General features: G+C 38.7%; 2 protein-coding genes across 4 annotated transcripts in view; one reads left to right on the plus strand and one right to left on the minus strand.

The window, feature by feature from the left end:
- Nucleotides 1–11759, minus strand: part of UTS2B (urotensin 2B) — a 40754-nt gene extending 28995 nt beyond the window's left edge. The window contains exon 1 of the mRNA XM_072962792.1: nucleotides 11082–11759. The gene's annotated coding sequence lies outside the window, so the exon portion shown is untranslated. The remainder of the gene's footprint in view (nucleotides 1–11081) is intronic.
- The window catches only part of CCDC50 (coiled-coil domain containing 50), a 65106-nt gene continuing 54662 nt past the window's right edge, over nucleotides 11757–22200 (plus strand). Inside the window, exons 1-3 of one of the 3 annotated variants that reach the window (XM_072962788.1) lie at nucleotides 12277–12404; nucleotides 16468–16522; nucleotides 16653–16918. In XM_072962788.1, coding sequence (XP_072818889.1) covers nucleotides 16741–16918 — 178 coding nt within the window. In that variant the 5' untranslated portion in view covers nucleotides 12277–12404; nucleotides 16468–16522; nucleotides 16653–16740. Of the gene's footprint in view, nucleotides 12405–16467; nucleotides 16523–16652; nucleotides 16919–22200 lie in introns of all 3 variants that reach the window. The other 2 variants (XM_006200957.3, XM_072962787.1) reach the window with 2 other exon arrangements.

A 22200-nucleotide genomic window follows, 5' to 3' on the forward strand; every position in this document is an offset into this window, starting at 1 on the left:
TTTCCCCATTGAATTATCTTGACATTCTTAAGAAAAAATCAGTTAAAGTATATATGTAAGTTTCTTTCTGGATTCTCTATTCTATTCCACTAAATTATTTCCCTCTGCCAATAGTACACCGTCTTGATTACTGCAGTTCTATACTAAGCCTTGAGAACAGGTGCTGTGAATCCACCAACTTTATACTTTTACAAAATTGTTTTCACCATCTTAATCATTTGCATTCCTCTGTTGTATTTATTTATTTATTTTTATTGAAGTATACTTGATTTACAATGTTATGTTAGTTTCTGATGCACAGCATGGCGATTCAGTTATACATATATATATTCTTTTTCATATTCTTTTTCATTATAGGTTATTACAAGATATTGAATATAGTTCCTTGTGCTACACAGTAAGCCCTTGTTGTTTATATGTTTTATATATAGTAGTTTGTGTCTGCTAATCCCGAACTCCTAATCTCTTTATATTTAGAATCAGCTTGTCAATTTCTATCCAAAAAAGCATGTTGTCATTTTAAAAAGAATTGCATTACATCTATAGATCAGTCTTAAGAGAATTGGCCCCTGAAAAATATTAATCCTTCCAATATATGAACACTGAATGAGTCTTTGCTTAGATCCTCAAATTCTATGAGCAATATTTTGTAGTGTTCAGTCTAGAAATCTTGCATGTGTTTGTGAAATTTATTCCTAAGAATTTTATGTGTTTTGATGCTATAGGAAACTGACTTTTTAAATGTTTATTATCTAATTGTTGCTAGATTACAGAAATACAACTGATTTTTGTATACTGACCTTGTGCTCTGTGCCTTTGTTAAACTTATTTCTTCTAATAGTTGATTTGTTTTTAAATAGTTTCTATGTAAATAATCATATCATATATAAGTAAAATTTACTTCTTTTCCAATCTGAGTGGACTTTATTTTTTATCCTTCTTATTGTACTGTGAAAAGCACAGAAAAATGTTGAATAAAATTAGAATTGATATCCTTCCATTGTTTCCAACCTAGGAGGAAATACTACAATAATTCACCAAGCTTTTTAATTTTCTTAGATACCTTTTACAATGCTGAGGAGGCTTCCTTCTATTCCTACTCTGCTGAGAGTTGCTTTTCTTAAAATTATGAATTGGTGTTCCATTTTGTCAGAATTGTTTTTTGATAATTTCTATTAAAATGATCAAGACGTTGAATTACAGTGACTGATTTTTGAATATTAAATCAATTTTGCATTCCTGGGAGTAATTTCAATTGGTGTTGATATGTTATTCCTTTTGTGTATTCCTGTTGATTTATTAATATTTTGTCGAGAAATTTTGTATCTACCTTCATAAGGGATATTGGTCTATATTGCTCTTTTCATATAATATCTCTGTCAGGTTTTGTATTCAGAGTTACACTAGGGACATAAAATAAATTGGGTCATGTTTCCTCCTCCTGACTCATGCAAGTCTTTTTCACTTCAACCTCATAGCAATTTAATTCCATTTATCCACACATTACTTCGTGCTTTTGTTGTCACGAATTTTGCTTTTACACACTTTATAAACTCTAGCTTATAACGATTTTTTTTTTTTTGCTTTAAACAATAAACTATCTTTTAGGGAAATAAAGAGAAAAAAGAGAAGAAGCTAGCCTGTCAAAAGTTTACACATTCAGATCTTCTTTCTTTCCTTTTAATCTGAAATTCATTTGTTATCCTTTCCTTCAGCCTCTTGAACTCCTTTTAGTATTTCTTGTAGTGTAGATAAGGTGCTTACAAATTTTCTGGGCTTTTGTTTATCAGAAAATATATTTATTTTGATTTTTTAAGGACAATTTTGTTATATATTGAACACTGATTTGACAGGTATTTGCTGTTGTCATCACTTTAAAATTGTAATTTTACTCTTTTCTGGCCTGTGTTGTTTCTGATTAGAAGCCAGACATAATTTATATAATGTTCCCCTGTATGCCATTTTTCTTTGGGTGCTTTGAAGGTTTTCTGTTCACCTGTGGTTGTCATAGAGTCTGACTAGAGTGGCCTCGATGCTTTTCCTTCGTATTTCTCCTTCTTGGGGTTTTTTGAGCTTATTCGATCTGTAGATTGGTGCTTCGAAATAAAACCTGGGAAACTTTCAACCGTTATTTTCTCAAGTTTAGTTTTCATTTTTTGGTTGTTGTTGTTTTTTTATTTTTTTGCACCTCATTCTCCTTCTCTCTTCTGTGTTCTTAAGCACATGTGTTATAAACAGTATGATATTATTCCACTGGAACTTGAAGGTCTTTTTTAAAAAAAAAAACTCATCTGTTTTATGTTTTGGGTTTTTTTTTTCAGACTGAATAGTTTCTATTCATCTGCTCTCAAGTTCTCTGAGTCTGATTCTGCCACCTCCAAGCTATCGTTAAGCCCATCCAGTGTTTTTTTTTTTTTCCACTTCAAATATTGTACTTTTTGTTTTTGTAGAATTTCCACTTACATTGTTGGTTTTTATTTGCTAAAATTCTATGTCTGTTCACTGATTTTTGTGTAGTTTCTATTTCTCTACTCAGAGTTCTAGCTTCTTATCCATTATGACCATATATTTTGCTTTAAGTCCTTAAAAACATTTATAATAATTGCTAATAATATCCTCTTTATGTCCTTGGCTGCTAATTCCAACATCTTGGTCCTTGGTGTTTGTCCCCTCTGATTGTCCCCTTTTTCTTGATTATTTGCCACATTTTCCTGCTCCTTTACATGTCCAGTAATTTTTGTTGGGCAAACTGGGATTTGGGGGTGGGTGTTTGCGTGTGTGTGTGTGTTTTGTTTTTTGTGTTTTTTTGCTGGAGATTTTGCATGATACATTGTAAGGAGTCTAGATTAAATCCGTCCCCCCTCTTTTTAAATGATTGTTGAATTTTGTTCTGCAGGCCGTTGTTTGCTAGAAACTCTCCTTCCTTCTGTGAAAGCTTAGTTTAGGCTCTATTAGTTTACCTACAGAGCATCCTTTGCAAGTAGACTATCCCTCTAACTTATGGCCTTTTTGGCAGCTTACCTGAATACCAGATGTGTTAATGAGGTCTCTCCACTCTGAGTGGGTCTTTTTTTAAAATTTTTAAACCATTTTTAAAAATTGAAACATAGTTAATCTACAACATTGTTAGTTTCAAGTGTGCAGCAAAGTGATTCAGTTATACATGTATGAAAACTTACTTTTTTTCAGATTCTTTTCCATTATAGGTTATTACAAGATATTGAATATGGTTCCCTGTGCTGTATAGTAGGTCATTTTAAAAATAGTCGTTTTTCTATTTTACATATAATACTGTGCAGTGGATCTTTAATCAAACCTTCCCAGCACCTAGAACCCTCTAGGATTGCCATCCTATCCTCTGTTCTGTGGATTCTGCTTTCTGTTAGGCTTCACAGAGTTTCACCTTGCAGATACGCAGTGCGGACTTTGACCAAGCACCTGGGAACTCCTGTGTGCAGCTCCTGCTTCTCCAGTCCCCTAACCCACAAGGTCTGATTGTGTCAGCATCCCTACACTCTGTTTTATGCCTCTCAGAGAGACACTGCTTGGGCTCCCTCTCCCTTTATGAAAGCTGGAAAATTGTGCTAAGCTGCAGAGTTGGCAAGAGCACAGGAGGCTCACTCCATGTATTTCTCTTCTCTCAGGGGTCATACTACCTAAAGCCCAGGACTTTTAAACTGTGGCCACATCCATTTTCTCCAGTTTTGTAGTTGCTTAGTGGGGGAGGACATGTTTGGAACTATTCACTCTATCCTAGCAAGAAGTGCAAGTCTAAATATGTTTATAAATTGTGAATGATAAAGTATGTAGTATTTTGTATGTAAAGAAAAAAATGGAAAATGTAATAGTCACCAACTCATCACATCCAGACCAAGGTCAACATTTTTCCATGTTTGTCTCAAATACGTGGCCTTTTCTCAAAGAATGGAAACTTTACAGATATAATAGAAACATACTCTTTTAGCTATCTATTGCTATGTAATAGACCACTCTACACCTCCTTAGCTTCAGACAATAACATTCATGTATTTGTTTAATATTCAAGAAATTGGACCAGGTCAGTGAGGACAGCTCATCTTTGTCCCACATGGCTTTATTTGGAATGTCTCAGCTGGCTTTTGAAGCTCTATCTCCAAAATGCTTGGCAGACCTCTTGGTATTAGCTGTCAGTTGGAAGCTCCATGAGGGCTTCTGGCTGGGGAGCTTTGTTCCCCTCCCGACAGCCTCTCCACATGGCTAGTTGAGTCTCTCACTGCATAGAGATAAGAGGATAGTCAGATTTCTTACAAGGCAACTGACTTCTTTCAAAGCATCGAAACAGAAGTCACCAAGCCTTCTTAACACCAGGGCTTTGGGGTCGCAGAATGCTACTTCTGCTGCATTTTCTTGGCCAGTGTAGTCACAGATTCAGCCTAGATTCAGTGGGAGGGGAATTAGACTCCACGTTTTGATGGAAGGCTACATTGTCATACTGCAAGAGGGCATGTGTGATAGGAACCAATATTGTGGCCAGTTTTTCAAATGTAATCTAAGACTCAGTTTTCCACATCCTCTATTCCTCCCCCTCCCCCTGCTCAGAGGTAGCCACTGTCATCAATGTGTAAACTTCTCATTCATATTTTTATACCATTAGTACAGCTCTCTCTAGCACTGAATGCCTTTCATACTTCCAGCATTCTCCATATAGAGCCAAGCAAAATATTGAAGGAGTCTCACAAATGTGTTATAGGACAGGGATTCCCTAGATGTGTTTACCTAAGAATCAGCTAATCTACCATTACACTGCTGACAGCTTGAGTTACACAGATTCACCCTCTTTCCCTCTCTCAATGTGAATTTATAGTCCTGCCCTTCTAGTTACCGCTATGATGAGGAAAATAACATGCAGAAAGAAGATTCCTAAATAATGGGTCTCTTGCAGAAAACCTGACCACGCAGTTCACCTTTCAGAGTGGATTCCAATGTCTTCTAGGCTAAAGATTTCCTTTTAATTAAGACCTCCCTCCATACCTTTTTTTTAAGTAACTGTTGGTTGAAAAAAAAGTACATATCACAAAAAGCTACACTGATCTTAGTAATACGTGTAAATAAATGTTTATATATTAATCACAAAAGTACTTGAGTTCATTCAAAAATAGAAATATGCTTAATGAGAGTTATAACTCATGTAGTCTACAGGTAATTCTTGATATGTATATAAATTGGTGAAATTCGTTGTGATAATTCCAGCATACCGGATATTTGCACCCCAGAGATTAAGAACCTTTTACCATAGCTCACACTGCTGAATCTTGCTTTAGCTCTGTGTTAGATCATGGTCCTCCTTGCACTAATCATAACCTGTGCCAGTATGTTTAATATCTCTGGATATGAAACCTATTGACATCCTATCCTAGTCCCTGCCAAGTCTCTTGGATAAGAGTTTCTTGTCCTCACTCCGTATGGACTCACTTTCTTCATAATTGTCTCTTGTATGCAATCTCATGGCAGACATGAAAAAATCTCCCAAATGACAGTGGTGTCCATAATTTTGTTTCTTATTTTTCACACTAGAAATGATTTATATGTAATAAATAAATGCTCCTTAAACAAGAGTCAGGCTTCAGGGCGTAGCGGTGTAAGCTAAAATTTCCTCTTGGAAAATCAAGATTTCTCTGTATTTTAATCTAGGTGTTTTTCTAAATCTTTTTAATTATGCTACTATCTAGTAAGGTCTAGCTTTTTTTTCCCTAAAATTCCTTTTTGCAAAACACGTTTTCCTGAAAACTTTACTTTTAAAAAATACTGTTTGATCAGCTTGGTCATGATATGCTTTAATACTTCTTTACCAAGTACTTTAGCCAAGAATTTATTCAATACATGTTTAATGAGCAGCTATTATGTGCCAACACTATTCTATGTACTGAGGATACAGTAATAATCCACATGGACAAGTTCCAATCCTCTTACTAGATTGGAAGGACATAATAAATAAACATATGACCATATAATATCTGCAGTGATAAGTGACTTGAAGAGAAATAAAGAGTGGACAATATATGGAATGACAGAGATTGTATTACTATTTTAGAGAAAGTCAAGGAAAGTCTCTTTGAGAAGGTGGTGCTTGGGTAGATTTAATGAAATTGAGGGAGCATATCACGCAGTTATTGGGCAAGGGATGGGGTTGGCTGAAGGCTTTCTAGGAAGAGGAACCAATTAAGTGAAAAGGCCCTGATGCAAGACTAAACACGGCCTAGGAGGAACATCAGGATGTCAGGGTAAGAGAAGGGCAGTGAGTGAGGGGACAAGAAGAAGGAAATGAAATCAGAGCAGTAGGGGTGATTCTAGTAAATTATGGTAAGCACTTTGTATGTTTTCTAAAGAAGAGATGGCACTGGAGGCTTAAGTGCAAAGGAGTGATATTCTCTAACTTATATTTTAAAGTGTAAGTGATTCTACAGATATAGAGAACAAACTAGTGGTTACCAGTGGGGAGAGAGAAGGGGGAAGAGCATTATAGGGGTAGGGGAGCAAGAGTTACAAACTATTAGGTATAAGATAAGCTATAAGGATATACGCATATATAAAATGAGCTACAACATGGGGAAAATAAATGATATTATATAATAACTAACAATGGAGTATAACTTTAAAATTGTGAATCACTCTATTGTACACCCATCACTTACATAATATTGTACAGCAACTGTATTTCAATAAAAAATATGTGAGTGATTCTGGCTGCTACATAGATTATAAACTCTAGAGGAGAAAGGGCAGAAACAAGAAGTCTGGAAAGGAGACTAACAAATATCCAAGTGAGACATAATGAGAATTCAGACTATGGTGGTAGCAGTCAGGTAATGAGATGTAGTCAAACCGTAGTTATATTTTCAAGATTGAGTTGGTTGCATCTGCTAATGGATAGATGTGGGGTACAAAAGAATGAAAGGAGCCAATAGATGGCCAACATCTCAGACCCCAGCAACCGTGTTCTCAGGTGTTCTCTAAAGGGATGAAGTACATAGCAGGAGCAGGAAGTATTGAAGAAATGAAGGGATCAGTGTTAGTCATTCATGTTTAAATGCCAATGTATCAGTCTGCTTGTGCGCTATAATGAAATAACATGAATTGGGTGGCTTAAGCAGCAGATATTTCTTATAGTTCTGGAATCTGAGTTCAAGATCAAGGTGCCAGGGGATTCAGTTCCTGGTGCAAGCCCTCTTCCTGGATTGCAGATAACTGCTTTCAGTCTGTGACTTAACATGACAGAGAGAGTGAGCTCTGGTCTTTCTTCTTTTATAAAAACACTAATTCCATCAGGGCACGCCATTCTCATGACATCACTTGAACGTAATCACCTCCCAAAGACCCCACCTCCAAATACCATCACACAGGAGATTAGGACCTCAACATATGAATCTTGGGGGTTGTGATATGATGATTTATAAGAAAATATATATTTGGTCATTCAGATGACAGTTCCTGGCTCACAGCTCCCAAAACCTTTGAAATTTCCTGATTGATGAGATCAACAAAGGTGTTGCATTATGTTACTGAGGTGACTTTTGGACCTCACCTAAATATGGAGGCTCATTGCCAGTCCTGTGATTCATGGGCTGGAACTTTAAACTCCACTCTGATCTCCAGAGAGGGGTGAAGGACCGAAGGTTAAATAAATTGCCAATGATCAATGATTTAATCAACCACGACAATGTAGTGAAGTTTCCATAAAAGCTGAAAAGGACGAGGTTTTGAGAGCGTCCACACTGGGAAACCAAGCACTTCTGCGTGTCATGCTATGGGGCCACGAGCTCTATGAGAACAGAAGCTCCTTTGTTTGAAGGACCTAACCCTAAGTATATTTTTATTTGGCTGTTGCTTTGTATCCTTAAATTGGCATTCTAGGACATAAATGGTTTTCTTGAATTCTGTGAGAACTTCTAGGAAATTAATCGAATGCAAGGTGGGGATCATTGGAATCTCTAATTTGGTCAGAAGCACAGATAACAACCTGGGCTTGTGATTAAAGTCTAAAGTGGAGGGTGGTTTTGTGTGACTGAGTTCTTTACCTGTAGAATCTGATTATATCTCCAGGTAGATAGTGTCAGGACTGAGTAAAATTCTCAGACACCCTGCTGGTGTCCAGGAACTGCATGTTGGTGTGGGATAGCCTCCACACACACATTGGAATTGGGCCAAAGACCCTTTTAGGAGGACATAGATATTCAGCCCCTAACAATCAATTAAATATTCAAATGAATATGAAAACTAGGCAGTTGGATACATGAATATGGAACTCATGGGAGAGTTTGGGTTGAAAATATAAATTTAGGAGTTGTCAGAATATTAGGTTGAACCACGTTGTTAATTTTTTCAGTCAAAATGGTGCCATATTGGAAATTTCATTTACCGTGAGAGTAAGCAATTAAAGCAAAGAGACAACGACTCACCCAAAGTAAAAAGAATAGTTGGGAAAGGATAGTTTGAGAACTAAAGGGCTGTCTGAAACACTCCAACATTAAAGGTCCAGGAAATTGGGAGGAACCCCTAAAGAATGTGATACAGGAGTGTGAATGTGCGTGCGTGTGTGTGTGTGTGTGTGTGTGTGTTTGGTTTCGGTGTACATTCTAGGGGTGGGTGATTTTTCTATCTAGGAGTGTAAACTGCAGATGTTGTAACCTGGGATATTATCAGAAGGCTACACTCTAAAGGGAATTATAAGAGCTTAAGGTAATTTTTTTTTAAATATTAGATTAACAGCAGAGCTTTTATAGCATAATTTAATGAATATTAGAAATGAGTTTAAAATTGTGGGTATTTGAAATATGTAGAGACATGCAGATTCAAAAGAATATTCAAAAGAAATTCTCCATTCTTGTTTGAATAGGGTATAAGAACCAAGGAAGCCTTTCAGCCTGTACTCTATGCAGCAGTGCCCAAGGCATGATTCCAAAATAATGTCTGTGTTTGTACAAATCTTTTATGAACTGTGTAGTTAGAGCTCATAAAAGGACAAGAAATTGGGACTTTATCAAGTTTTCAGAGCATATTTTCTGACTTTTTGTACCTACTTGTTAATAAACTTGTGTGTATATACATCTAAGAATTTGGTTTTAGACATACTTTTTGTAACCTGGTAGAAACAATTTGGGCAGAACTGTTAGTCTATAATTATCTCCAATAATTGGCAGATACCACTATCCAGAAGAACCCCCAAATGGAGCTTTCATCAGTGTAGGTCATTTTCAACAATGTGGCTAGTGGTGTAGAAATGTCTTGGGAGATAAATGAGATTAGCAAAAAGAAAAAACAAAACAAAACAAAACTGAAACAAAAAAGATATTTCAAGAAAACGGGTAGAATCAAGTCTACTACATGGTAATAGTTACCCAATAAGAGGATGGTTGAGAGCTGACCTCTGGATTTGGCAATGTGGAGGTCATTGTTAATTCTAATGAAAATAACTTTTTTTTTTTTTTTTTGGAGTGGTGGGACTAAGAAGTATGGTTGGAACAGGTTCAAGAAGGGATGGGAGAATAGGACATGGCGATCATACGAACAGATTAATATGTCTTATGATTTTAAGAGATCGATCATAAGAAACGTAGGTATTTTTAAGAAACACAAAACAATGAATCTTTGGCATATCTTACTATATCTGTCAGAGTCTAGGCAGGAAACAGAAGGCACACTCAAAATGGTTTAACTGGAAAAGCTAAAATGAAGGGACTACTTCCAAAGGTGTGGGTACAGTGAAGGGAACTAGCAACATGAAGCCATAACCATCATAGGCCTGAAGGAAATGGTATCATTAGCGACCCACTAGAGCTGGCACTGTGGGAATGAGGCTCTAGATAGGCATTGTAGTCAAAGAGACGCAGTACGGGACCAAAATTTTAGCCTAGCATAAAAGTTACGGTTGTCTCCCACTACAACCATGTCCATCCCCCAACACACACACACGCACACACACACACACACACACACAGCTTTCCTATTTCCACCTGAACATTTCATTCCAGTATTCCCTGCCCCTCACCACAGTCCCCAGCACTGCTGCCACAAACTTTGCCCCAGTAAGAATCGGAGGTTCTGACAACAGTATCCATCCCCAAAGTAATCCTTCAGCTCAGATTTTCTAGAAAGTTCTCTTTTTTTTAAATCTGCATGTTCCATTGAACTTCGTGATTTTATTTTTTGTTTCAAAAATGTTTAAGAAAATGGAAATGGGCAACAGGGAGGGAAGAGATTTTTTAGCACTGAATAGAATATATTAAAAATTAAACTATTTGAAATATGAAAAAAAATACACACCCTGATATTTTTCGCCTCCTTTCTTTTGATCTTCTGCCAGTGCTACACATTGGTTGAACTCAAAAGGAAGCCACAGGGCCAGAAGGCCCTGGTGATCTGTTCGTAAACGTCAACCTCCCAGGGCAGAGCATGACAGAGAAGTGAAGACAATAGATTTGGGGAGGGAAACAGACAAAAATGCTTCTAAATATTCTCTGTGACCACAGGAAGTTTGAAAAAAAAATCACAGAAGGCAGGGAACTTCAAAATCCCCATGAAAAACTGTTTTTCTAATATTATTGCCTTCTTATTTACACATTTAATTTACTGGGTGTTCTGTCTGCCTACCACAGTGGTTGGCAAACTTTTTTCTGAAAAGGGTCCAATAGTAAACATTTTGTATTTTGAGACCTAAGAGGCAAAATTGAAAATATTATGTTGTATTTACAGAACCACTTAAAATGTAATCATTTAAACACATTAAAAAGCAGTCATTCAAATCCAGTGGGCTGGATTAGGCCTGTGGGCCAGGGTTTGCCACCCTCTGGCCTGCTCTTAATTTTTTGCTAGCTTAAAGTCTGCCCATTTTTTCAGTGTCAAGTCCAAATAAAGTCCCCTCCACGTGGCCTCTCATACTGTGACTGTGAGCTCTGAGGGACAAAATCAACTTTTACAAGTTTAATATAGTAATTTTACTAGCTTGAATTGAGAGGACGGTGAGGGGTAGACCCCAGAACCCAGAGCAGAATCCCAGCTGCTCCAGGGACCTGCGGGTTCGCTATTGTGGTAACATCAGAACACACCTTCTTCCTCTCTCTTCTTATCTTGGCTTCTGTCTTCAGGATGGCTTCATTGCCTACTAGAAAGAGCAAACCTTCTCCACAAGAAATAGAATGCTTTTCTGTCCTTCTTCATGTAATAATCCCAGAGAGTAGTCTGCCTGACCTGTTTTGGTCACACACTCATCCTTAGATGAATGCATGTGGGTGAGGGAGGCAGGGTGCTGGTAGTGGTGAGATTTTGATTGCACAAGCTTGGGAGAAGAGCCCGAGGAGGGCTTCCCAAAGGGTGGGAGAATTCTGTTGCCAGGAGATGCTGTCTATTTCGGGGAGATAAACATGTCACAATTCTAGTCCAATGTGTGACATGCCAGAAGAGAGAGATGTCTGAGAAATATTGTTACCACCCTCAGTACCGAACATCACACTTGCTAGACATTCACGCATTTCTGATGAATGAATGACTCAGTTCCCCCAGCTGGTCGTGAACACTCTTCTCTAAACTGGCCCAGGTTTTTACCAGCTACTCTTTAGTCCTGGACGTTGTAGTAGAGGGTTTTTGTTTTTGTTTTTGTTTTTGTTTTATGCCCGTATACTATCTTTCTTCTAATCCCGGGAAGCAAAGTGTGCCTGAGAGAGCCAGGCACACAGGAAGCATCCTGTGGATGCCGACAGAATGGTGACTACAGAGGAGACAGTAACGACTGGGTTCGGGGTGACCCCTGCGGCCTTTCTGCGGAGGCCTTCAGGACACAAATCCCCCACGGAAAGACGCGACCCCCGGCTGGGAGGGAGGCCGGGCGCGGGGGCGGGGGCACAGCGGGGCCCCAGCCTCGGGCGCGTCACTCGGCACAAAGGAGACAGCAGGGAGGCGGCCGCGGGAGCCGATCCTCTCTCGCCAGCCACTCGCGATTGCGGTTACAGACCTGCAGCTTCCCTCCCCCTCCCCACCCAGGCCCGCCCGCCAGCCTTTCTGTCTCCTCTCCGCCTCCGTACTGGCCGGCCCGAGTCCATTTCCGGGCTCCGGGTATTTGGTATCGATCAAGGCCGGGGGCGCGGGAGCAGGTGGCTGCGGCCGGGCAGCTGGGCTTCCCGCCTGGTGCGCCGGGCCCGTCTCGCGCCGCCTTTGTCGCCAGCCCTTGCCCGGCGGGCCGCTCAGTTCCCCGGACCCGCGCGAGCTGCCGGCCCGACTTTGCGCCGCGTCGGGCGCTGCTGCTGCTCTTGGGCGCGGGGCCGCGCTCGGTGCCGGCGGCGGCCGGGAAGCGGGAGGCCAACGGCAGCCTGGACCCCGGGCCAACATGGCTGAAGTCGGCATCGACCAGTCCAAGCTGCCGGGAGTCAAAGAAGGTACGAGTCGGCCCCTCCGGTTCCCAGCCCGGCGTTGCTCCGGGCGGGGGCCTCGTCTCGGCGTGCTCCGCCGCCCTCGCTGGCGCCCACCTGGTCCGGGCTTCCCTGGCCGCGAAGGGAATCGAATTCACGGTCTGCTGTGGGACCTTGGGCCAGTCACTTACGTTCTGAGCCTCGGGTTTTTCCTATATGAGGAGATGGTGGGGAGAGAGGCAAGCACCACTCGCATCAAGTGGTTGTGCAAATGTCCTAGGGACTAGCAGTGCCCGTAGTGAACGCCCCACAACTGGGTACATCTGACTTACTTGTGTTCTGAAAAATTAAGGCCCAGCCTAGCTGGCTTGAAGGCTGGGAAGTGGGGAGGGGTTGACGTTCAGTTCCGTGTGGAGCCTTTGTTTTGAAACTTGACTCTTTCCCTCCTTCTGTCTACTTTTCCTAGCCCTGCGTCTGGCTGGCTGACTTTCCCACCTTTCTCCAGGTTTAAAAGTTTAGTCTGGGCACTGCCCAGCACGGGCAGGCGGACGGGAAGCTGTTCTAAGCATTCTCTTCACAAAAAGCAGTGAGCGAGGGGGGACAGGGGACTGACTGTGACCTTCATTTTCACTGCCTCGCTACACTAATGAGCAGGAAAATCAAGATTAATTACTGCAGGTCTTGCTTGGCTACTAGCAAGAGCCCGTTGACTTCCCTTCCATCCTCAAGACCTAGTTATTTGTTTTGTTTTGTTTTTGTTTTCTTGAGGTCTTGGGTACTGGACCGCCTTAGTATTTAGTTTTCTTTGGCTGTTGTTTAGCCCTAGAGAGCATGGAAGCCTCAGGGTGCTATCCGGGCTTGCTAAGGTTGTCTCTCTTGTGGATGTCATTTGTTTCAGCTGACTCCTGTGGTCTTAGTGGTCTTAGTTGTCTTGGGAATGTGGAATTGAAAGTAAGAATCTTTTGCTTTCTTGGAACTGTGTGTCTTACTGCCAACCTGATTTGACTCAAATGGGCTTGTGGGCGCTCAGGCTGACCCTAGAAATATGAAGAAAGTTTCTCTGTTTTATTTCCCAGAGTTCCAAGCACTAGGAGACAGAATCTCTGGTTTTATGTAGAATTTTTAATGGGGCTATGGGCTTGTCCTATTGTTCCTGAAGGATAATAGAGTTTAGGCCTGAGATTTTAGCAAGTGGTGTTTTTCAACCTTTTAGTTCCCAGCCAGCCTGGCTTTGGTGAAGATTCTGGCATTCACATGTAAATGTACTCTTCTTAGCACTGTCAGGACTGGAGCCTGAGTTATAGGAAAGGCAAAGTCGCAGTCTTTGAGACTCTCCTTAACCTTTCTGGTAGGAGAGGTGTGCGTCTGTATGTGTGTGGTGGAGGGGATGTCTCTAGAGAAAAAGTGTGTAGTGCTTCCTTGGGGGTGAGTGATGAGTAGGATGAGAACTGGAGTTCAAACAACTTTAATATGTAAAGTATTAGTCATGTAATGTTTTGATTTTATCTAGCTCCCTATACATGTCAGTTACCTGAAACAAACTTGAAACTCACTTTCTGTGTATGCATTTGTATGACTCTTAGGTCTTCTGGTTTCTAACCAAGACATGAATGGTTTATTCTAGTATATTCTTTCTGAAGGATTTCACCTGTAACTGCAGGATTTTTCCATTGCTAAACTCGAGTTTAACACATTTGAATTGGCTTTCATTTTGTGCAACATGGTGTCAGGCAGTCCAGTTTCCACAGTATTGGTAAAGTGGTAAAGAAATTTATGTGGCTGTTTCATTAAGTTAGAATTAAATATTGATTTGCTTTGAAGGTGGTCTGAAATTGTTGAGAACATCACTGTCTCTGTAAGCATCTGATTTTTCTGATTCAAAGATCATCAAAGGAAGTAATGTACTATACTAGAAACGTCCTAATGGTAGTTTGTTTTTTGATCTGGGAAGTAGTCACATCTAATAAAGTGTATCTTTAGGTAGTATAACTCTTAATTATGGCCCAGTTACTCCCTAACAATATTTATGGACCCTAATTAAAGAAAATAAAGTTGGTGCCCATGATTGAGTAAAGCACGCACAAACATTGAGACTGTTCTTAATACTGAAACTCCAACTCAGTTTGAAAAGGAAATTTAGTAATGATTTGCTTAGTATTCTGGCACAAATCTTTCTCTCCTAGACAATTAAAATTTGAGATCATGGGGTAGATTCCAGTAGAGATTGAGAAGAATAGTGCAATGGATGTCTGCCCGTTACCACTGACCTTTTCTTTAGGAGGGGGTGGAGAGCCCTGGGACCTTTGTTGTGAACATCTCAATGGAGGTCATGGTAGCAGCTGACAGCAGGGAAAGGGAATATTTGAAAGCTTTTTGTTTTTTTCTAGGTTGCTTGCTTATTTAGTTTTAAACTGGTCAAAGATGTTCATCATTTGCACACACCTTTGAAAAAAATAACTCCAGCAATATTATTACCTTAGGATATCTCTCTTAACATAGGAGACGGAGGGACATGTTTGAGTTCATATGTAGTGAAAAGAATGAGGTCTAACTAAATGTCAACACACACCATTATTTTTGGCTTAAAAGCATATTTGGAACATCTGCATACTTTTTGTACTGGAAGTTACCATTGTCATTGTTTAAGAATTGTTTATTTCTTTTTGTTTCTGTTTCATTGTTTCTTCTGAGGTTCTCTGCAACAAGATTTGAAATAATTCTTAGCCATTTTTTTAATCAGTAGATGTATAACTCAAATGCATCATGCAGTTTGTGAATGTTAGACAAGGTATTCGCAAATAGACAAACATTCCAATGTTCTGAAAGTTTTTTAGCTTAGATCAGAGCTCTTTTTTCCCTAAAAAGGGAGCACTTTTCATTAGTTAACAAATTTAGATTTTTGGTCAATTTTAGCTTCTTTGCTGAATTTTCTTTCTGAAACAACAATCCAGACCCCCTACTTTTCTTTGTGCTCTCTCCAGGCTGATTCCATTCTCTACTTGGTTTGAATTGCTCACCAGTCGCTATAATCTCGCCCTTTACCCCATCTAACAAAGGTTTTGCATTATCTTTAAAGTTTTGCTCTGAGAGACTTGACCTGTCCATCAAAGTCATTCCTAGACCCTTTGAAACTTTATTAGCTCCTTTGCAGTTTTTTAGTCATTAGAGTTTTCCCACTTTTAACCATTTAGCATTTATATACCAACCCTCCCATCTTCTCCCAAGGCCAGCCTTTTTTTTTCTTTCCTTATAGCAGTAAGGAATTTTATTATGTATTACGTATTCTTACTGTCCTTCAGATGGAAGGTTCCATCTCCACATTTGGTTTACACTTCGTGCGCGCCCACACGCAATCACAATTAGCATTTGAAATTGGTGCACTTGGTAGAGATATTTCTTGAAATAAAGATAGCTAGCTATTCTGAGAGCAAGCCTTCTTTCTAGAAAGATAAAAGTTAACACATTTTCAGAAATATGCCTAGAAAGCATCTATTCATTTTAGGTCCAGGATACTCCAGTGGCATAATGGGGTAAATTAAATTAATGGCATAAATCCAGAAGTTTAAGGGGAAAGATACAAAATTGTCTGGGCAATAAATTGATCAAGTAGTCCCAGAGATCTAAAGCATATCACACACACACAGGACATTTAATGTGATGGCAGTTTGTGAGAGATACATTATCTGGCTCCAGGGCAAACTCACTTTCTCTTTTCTTCAAAATTCCACAGCAGTCTTTTGAGCAGGGGGAGGGGGGGCCTGTTTTTTAATGAGACCATGGCTAGATCTTGAGTTAGGAGGTTTGTGACTTTTTTCTTTATTGTCATCTGGCTTCAGGTCTTTTACATAGCCAGCAAATAATTCAGCACATATTTGAAAGTGAATGAATGAATGAGTAAATCCTGAATACTAGACATTCCCTGTTGGTTTAGGAGTCCTGTCTCTGGCATAATTACTTCATATTCCTTCTCAGAGTGTAAGCTCTCAAAGGGCAGAGATAATGCCTTTTAACCATGGGTATTACATTTCATCATGCCAGTAGTAAATTTATAAAAACTTCTAATCTATTTTTTTCTATTGTTTTCTCATAGATGCATCTTATAAATAGAATCCATCCAACATAGTTATATAGAAAGTGAAAAAAAGGTAATGCACGCCTTTCTTCTGGTTTGGAGGTAGTCATTGTTAAGAATAAAATTTTAGTAAAAACATTTTTAAAAATTCTGTGTTGTGGTTTTGATTTTTTTTGAGTAATAGATTTAATTTTTTCTTGAAGTGCAAAGCAACATCGCATAATGTGGAAGCTGGAAAGAAATTTAGAAACATATCTTTAAAAAGTTCATGTGCAGTGTGCTACCTAGGGCATGAAGGTAGTTTCCCAATTAAGAGTGCCCTGTGTGCAGGGACCTGATCGTCACTGTGGTGGAGAGGCGGTCCTGAAGAGTTCAAGGAGTTGTGGAGAACCCTTGATGTTCCATCCGTGTACCCAAGATGCCTCTCACAAAAGGGAAGAAACATCTTTCAGTTTATTGCTATATGCAGGTATGCAGTGCCTTCTTAAATGAATCAATGCTTTTTAATAAATGAAATAGCTATTGTTTGTCAAATAAAGATTCTTTTAATAATTTATTTGAAAAGTGCTTTTCTTTTTTTTTTTTTTTTTTAAACAAGTAGTTAAAGGACAACTTCTCCATTGTGGGAAACTGTGAAGTTAATTGCTATTTTTAAAAAGGATCTCAGAGTAGAAAGCATTAAAAACCACTGATCTAGGCCAAGCAGATTTTCCAGATGAAAATCTGAGAGCCAGGTTGAGGAAGTGAGTTGTACCAAACTGCTGAGGCTAAAAATTAGCAGCACATTGGGGCTTAGAATTAGAAAAGTTTAAAACTGCATATCCACATAGCTCAGTCTTCTTTTCTTTCTCCCTTCCCACTTCCTCCCATCCTCTACCCCTCTCCCTCTTCTTCTCTTTCTTTTAAATTATTCTGTAGATACATGAGTAACTCCTGATGTGTTTCATTAATACTGTCATGTTTAAAACAGTGAAATAAAAATAATGAAAAGCAATTTCAGAGATTTTTCTGAAGTTATTTTAGGGATAATGTTTGATGTGAATGTTAAAGAGTTAACATAGATTTCATTTTATTTTTTAATTAAAAGCTTCTTTTTTTAGGTTTTATTTTGATTCAGCAAATGAATTACTGGGTAAACTACAGGAGGTCACACTCCTGCCTCCATGTTTTTTCTGTCTGAAAATTACATTTCCTCTCTGGTACACTCAGCCTTAAGTGGCTAGTGTTTAGAGGCTTGGACAGTTTAAGATTAAAAGTATAAGGGGCATAAAGAAAGCCACAGGCCGTGGTTTTTCCTTAGTTCTTTCCGGGGACATAGGAGTTTTGACTGATAAAAATTTTGCTTCAGTATCAAAAAGCAGTATGATATCACAAAACGTAAGTAAACTCTGTTTAAAATCCCAGTTTTCTAAGGACAGGAGTGTATTTTAAAATTAACTACCCTGACCTATCGGGGAGAAAATAAACCTTATCTCCGCTATTTTTGCAGTTTCAGACGTAGCCACTGGAATGGCTGTTGGATTGCTTTTAACTGATGACCTATTTAAAGACATTCTGTGCTTCAAAACTGTAAAATTAGGATACCCCAGATCTTGGGTAAGACCTACAAAGGAGAATTGGTTTTATATACCTTGGGAATTATTTAGACCATTTATGTCCAGATGTTTGAATTTAGAAACTGGTACAAAAAAGTTCCCAGATATTACTTTTAAAAAAGGGACGTGACAAACATGCACACACAAAAGAACTTAGGCTTTTTTTTGCCGTTATTTCATTAAAACACACACATGTGCTAAGATACATAGGTATTCATATGATAGTTGGTAACCATACACTGACATAAAAACAGTGAAAACTTTCTATTAAACTAGAAGCAGTGTGTAACCAGTCTTGCTTTATATCAGTTTTTTTTAATATTTTTCTTTTTTAGTCAGATTCATTGAGGTATAATTCACATGCAATAAAAATTCATCCTTCTTGGTATGCAGTTCTGGGTTTTGGCAAATGTGTAGTCTTGTAACCACCACCACAAGACACAGACCAGTTACATAACCCCCCACACTGCTGCACCCTTTTTCCCCCACCTCCGTCAACCACTGATTTGTTTTCTGGCCGTATGGTTTTGCCTCTATAAAAATGTCCTATAAATGGGATCATACAATAGGTTGCTTTTTGAGTCTGGTTTCTTTCACTTAGCATAATCCATCTGATACCATCTTGTGTGTATCCGTAGTTTTGTTCCATTTTCTTGCTGAGTCCCAGTGTATGACTGTACCACCATTTGCTTATCCACTTACTGGCTGACAAACATTGGGTTGTTTTCACTTTTGGTGGCTATAAATCGTCTGTAAATATTTGCATACAGTTTTTTTGGGGGGTAGGGGGTAGTGAACATGTTTTCGTTTTTCTTAGGTAAGCATCTGGGGTGGGGTTACTGGGTCACATAGTGAATGTATATTTAGCTTTATAAGAAGCTGCCAAGGTGTTTTTCCAAGTGGCTATACCATTTTACATTCCCACAAGTGATGTATGTGAGCTCCAGTTGCTCTGCATCCTTTTCTCCACTTTATGTTGTCAACATATATATATTTTAATTTTAAATATTTTAGTAGGTATGTAATATAATCTCATGTTGCTTTAATTTGCATTTCTCCAATGACTAATGATTTGAGCCTCTTTTCTTTGTGCCTATTTCCTATTCTTATATCATTTGTTGAAGTGTATGTTCCAAACTTGCCTTTTGTAAAAAAAAAAATATAAACTTCATTGTATTTTGAGAGTTCTTTACATGTTCTGAATTCAAGTCTTTAATCAGGTATGTATTTTGCGAATGTGAGTGGTTTTTAAACCTTGTTACAACATTAGAATGATGTGGCAAGCTTTACTATGAACACATTCATAGCCCCACTTGATATCTGCTGAATCTCTTCGAGGTGGTCCCAGGAATTTGTACTTTTTATACTAGATTATGCACTTGGACTTAGACCGTGGGCATTTGGAATATACTAAGAACATTGTGGCCACCCTAATGCAGGGGTCGATTCTACCCTACTCTAATTTCTTACATGTTTTCCAGCGCCAGCTCATTTTTCTATCAGTGTTAAAAATGAGCAGCAGTGTTTTCTTTCCTTTCAGTAATTGAAATTAGTTCCTCTAAGGTAGGGGTTTGCAGACTAACAGCCCGTGGGCCAGTCCAGCACACCCGCTGCTTGTTTTTACACTAGTGAGCTGAAGGTAGTTCTTACATTTTTTAATGATTGAAAAAAAAAAAGAGGAAGAAGAATGCTTTGTGACAGATAAAAATGATACGAAATTCACATTTCAGTGTCTAAAGTTTTATTCGAACATAACTTTGCTCATTTGTTTACGGATTGTCTGTGGCCGTCTTCATGCTGCTAAAGCTGAGTAATTGTGGAAGAAGAGACTGATCAGCAGAGATTAAATTCTTGACTCTATGGTACTTTATGGAAAAAAAATAATTGAGGCCATTTCAATGAAACCTTTTAAAACAAACTTCCCTATTTAATATCTTTGGATATTTCTGTTATTACCATGAACATCAGTTACCAGAACTTTTCTTTAATTCAGTGGTGTGCTGTTGGAGACTGTTGTCGGTTGAACTCATATGATAGCATGTTTTATTTCTGTAGTGACTTTTAAAAATATAGACTTAACATCCTGATTTTTTCTTTCTTTTTTTTTTTTTTTAAGAAGAAAATTTGCTCTCCACATAAATTTCTAGGGGTTTCACAACTGATTATCAAGGTAGAAATCTTTTGTGAAGTAGGAATATTCTGTATACCAGCTCCGAGTAAGGGTCTGTGGGACTTTGATGAGTGAAGTGCAGGAGTAAATGAACTCAGCTTTTTAAAAAGTTTGCTTATGATTCTTATACCTTCGCTTGTTACTTTTCACTGGCTCTCTTCAAAATGTGTTACCAACATTTGCATGAATGAAGTGTCACTTTGTCTTCTTGGAAACTTGTATCAGAGGTACCTAGGTTGATTTGCCACTAAACTTTGAAGGCTTAGTGTGTGATAAGCATTTCCAGTCCTGATATAGCTTCTCAATGACCAAATATCAGGGGAGTCTCCCCTGGACTTTTTTGGCTTTTATTTTTGTAATGAGTCATAAAGGCTGAGTCACTTTCCATTGACTTGACTCCAGGACTTTTAACTGCATATAGTAAGGCATGAATGACTTATAAGGATATCTTTCCCTCTTCACTGTCTCCCCTTCAACAACAATTTTTTTTTCCTTTTTTGTCTGTATAGAGGAGTCCATGATTTACTTTATTACATTCACTAATTTTTGAGTAGTACCTTTCCATCAAATGCTTCTAAGTATTAGCTTTTTCTTTTATATCATAAAATTCTGTAAAATATAAAATGTTAGGGTTGGCAAATACTGTCAAAATGGTTTTAGTGCCTAGATGGGAAACCAGAAGTAGAGAAAGAGAAACAAGGGGTTCGATTAAGATTCAAATCCTCCCACCTGCACATCTTGAGTTTGGCCTAACATCTGCCAACAGCTGTGTTAGAAAGGACTGTGCCTTCTCAGTGTCTGCATTTCCAGATCGCTTTCTGGTTTTGCTTTCCAACAGTTTCTCATTGTGTCAGTGATGGCTGGACTCTAACTTGCTGTGTCTGCTTCTGTTGTTTTCCATGGTCATACCTCATTATTTTAAATGGGGCTTTGGCGTACCCATGAACCATTTCTTTTCTTTTCTCTTTATAGTTACCCCATTAAATCTCCACAGAGCGAATCTTTGAAAGATCATTTTGGCCATGTGTGTATGTTGGAGGAGAAAAGCTGGAGGTTTAGAAAATGGTTAGGGAGCTATTGATGGACTCCTTTACCCTGCTTTAACATCCCTGAATTCCAGGATGCAATGTCACTCAGGCTCTCCAAACTAGGATAACTACTGAGGCTTAAAGGCAGGGCCAGGGCCGCCAAATAGTTTTTAGGCCAAACCTGGACACATTGTGAGTATAAAGGGGGATTCTAATAATTTTACCGAAAGAGGTGTGTACTCGTGACCACACAACTGAAGGAGACATTGCTGAAATATCACAGGCAGTTGGATATGTTGACCGTGAGGTCCTTGTTAAAAAACCCTTTCTGAATATATAAAATTTTCATTGCCATTTAAAACCTGAAGGGCACCTGCCTCTCTCCCAGAGACTGTCTTGAGGTTCTTAATGTGTTTTCTATTTCATAATGGGTTACTAAATGAAACAAGTCCTGCAGGATGTAGTAAAAATATTAGGGTTTCATGTAGCTATTCATATTTAGGTTTCTCAAAATTCTTTCATCTAGCCAATTTTCTTTCCATTTCCTATTTATGAATTCTCTGCATATATTCCCCCCAGATGTGGCGAATGGATGTTGAAAAGATCTGTGCTGTTGAAGGGAGGTAGGAAATGCACACATTTCTGATTCCTACTTACCTCGCGATATGCAATATAACTACCATTGTTCTTCATTTTAAATAGGGTAGGAGGCTACCTTTTTACTCTTTATATTTCTCCTGTGTATCTTTTTAGTAATTGAGCTCCTCTTAGAATTATATTGTGGTATTTGCTCTAGCTTACAAATTACTTTGTCCAGATTGAAGTCAAGCTTGTATAAAACTTAAGCAGACATAGTCTTTGTAAAGGGAAGTACTTTGAACCTAGATTTACAAAACTTGGCTTCCACATCTCATCTTTACCACTCATTTGGTGTAAGGACTCAGAGAAAACCCTCAGA

The sequence above is a fragment of the Vicugna pacos genome, chromosome 1 (assembly GCF_048564905.1).
Source record: "Vicugna pacos chromosome 1, VicPac4, whole genome shotgun sequence".
Lineage (NCBI taxonomy): Eukaryota > Metazoa > Chordata > Mammalia > Artiodactyla > Camelidae > Vicugna > Vicugna pacos.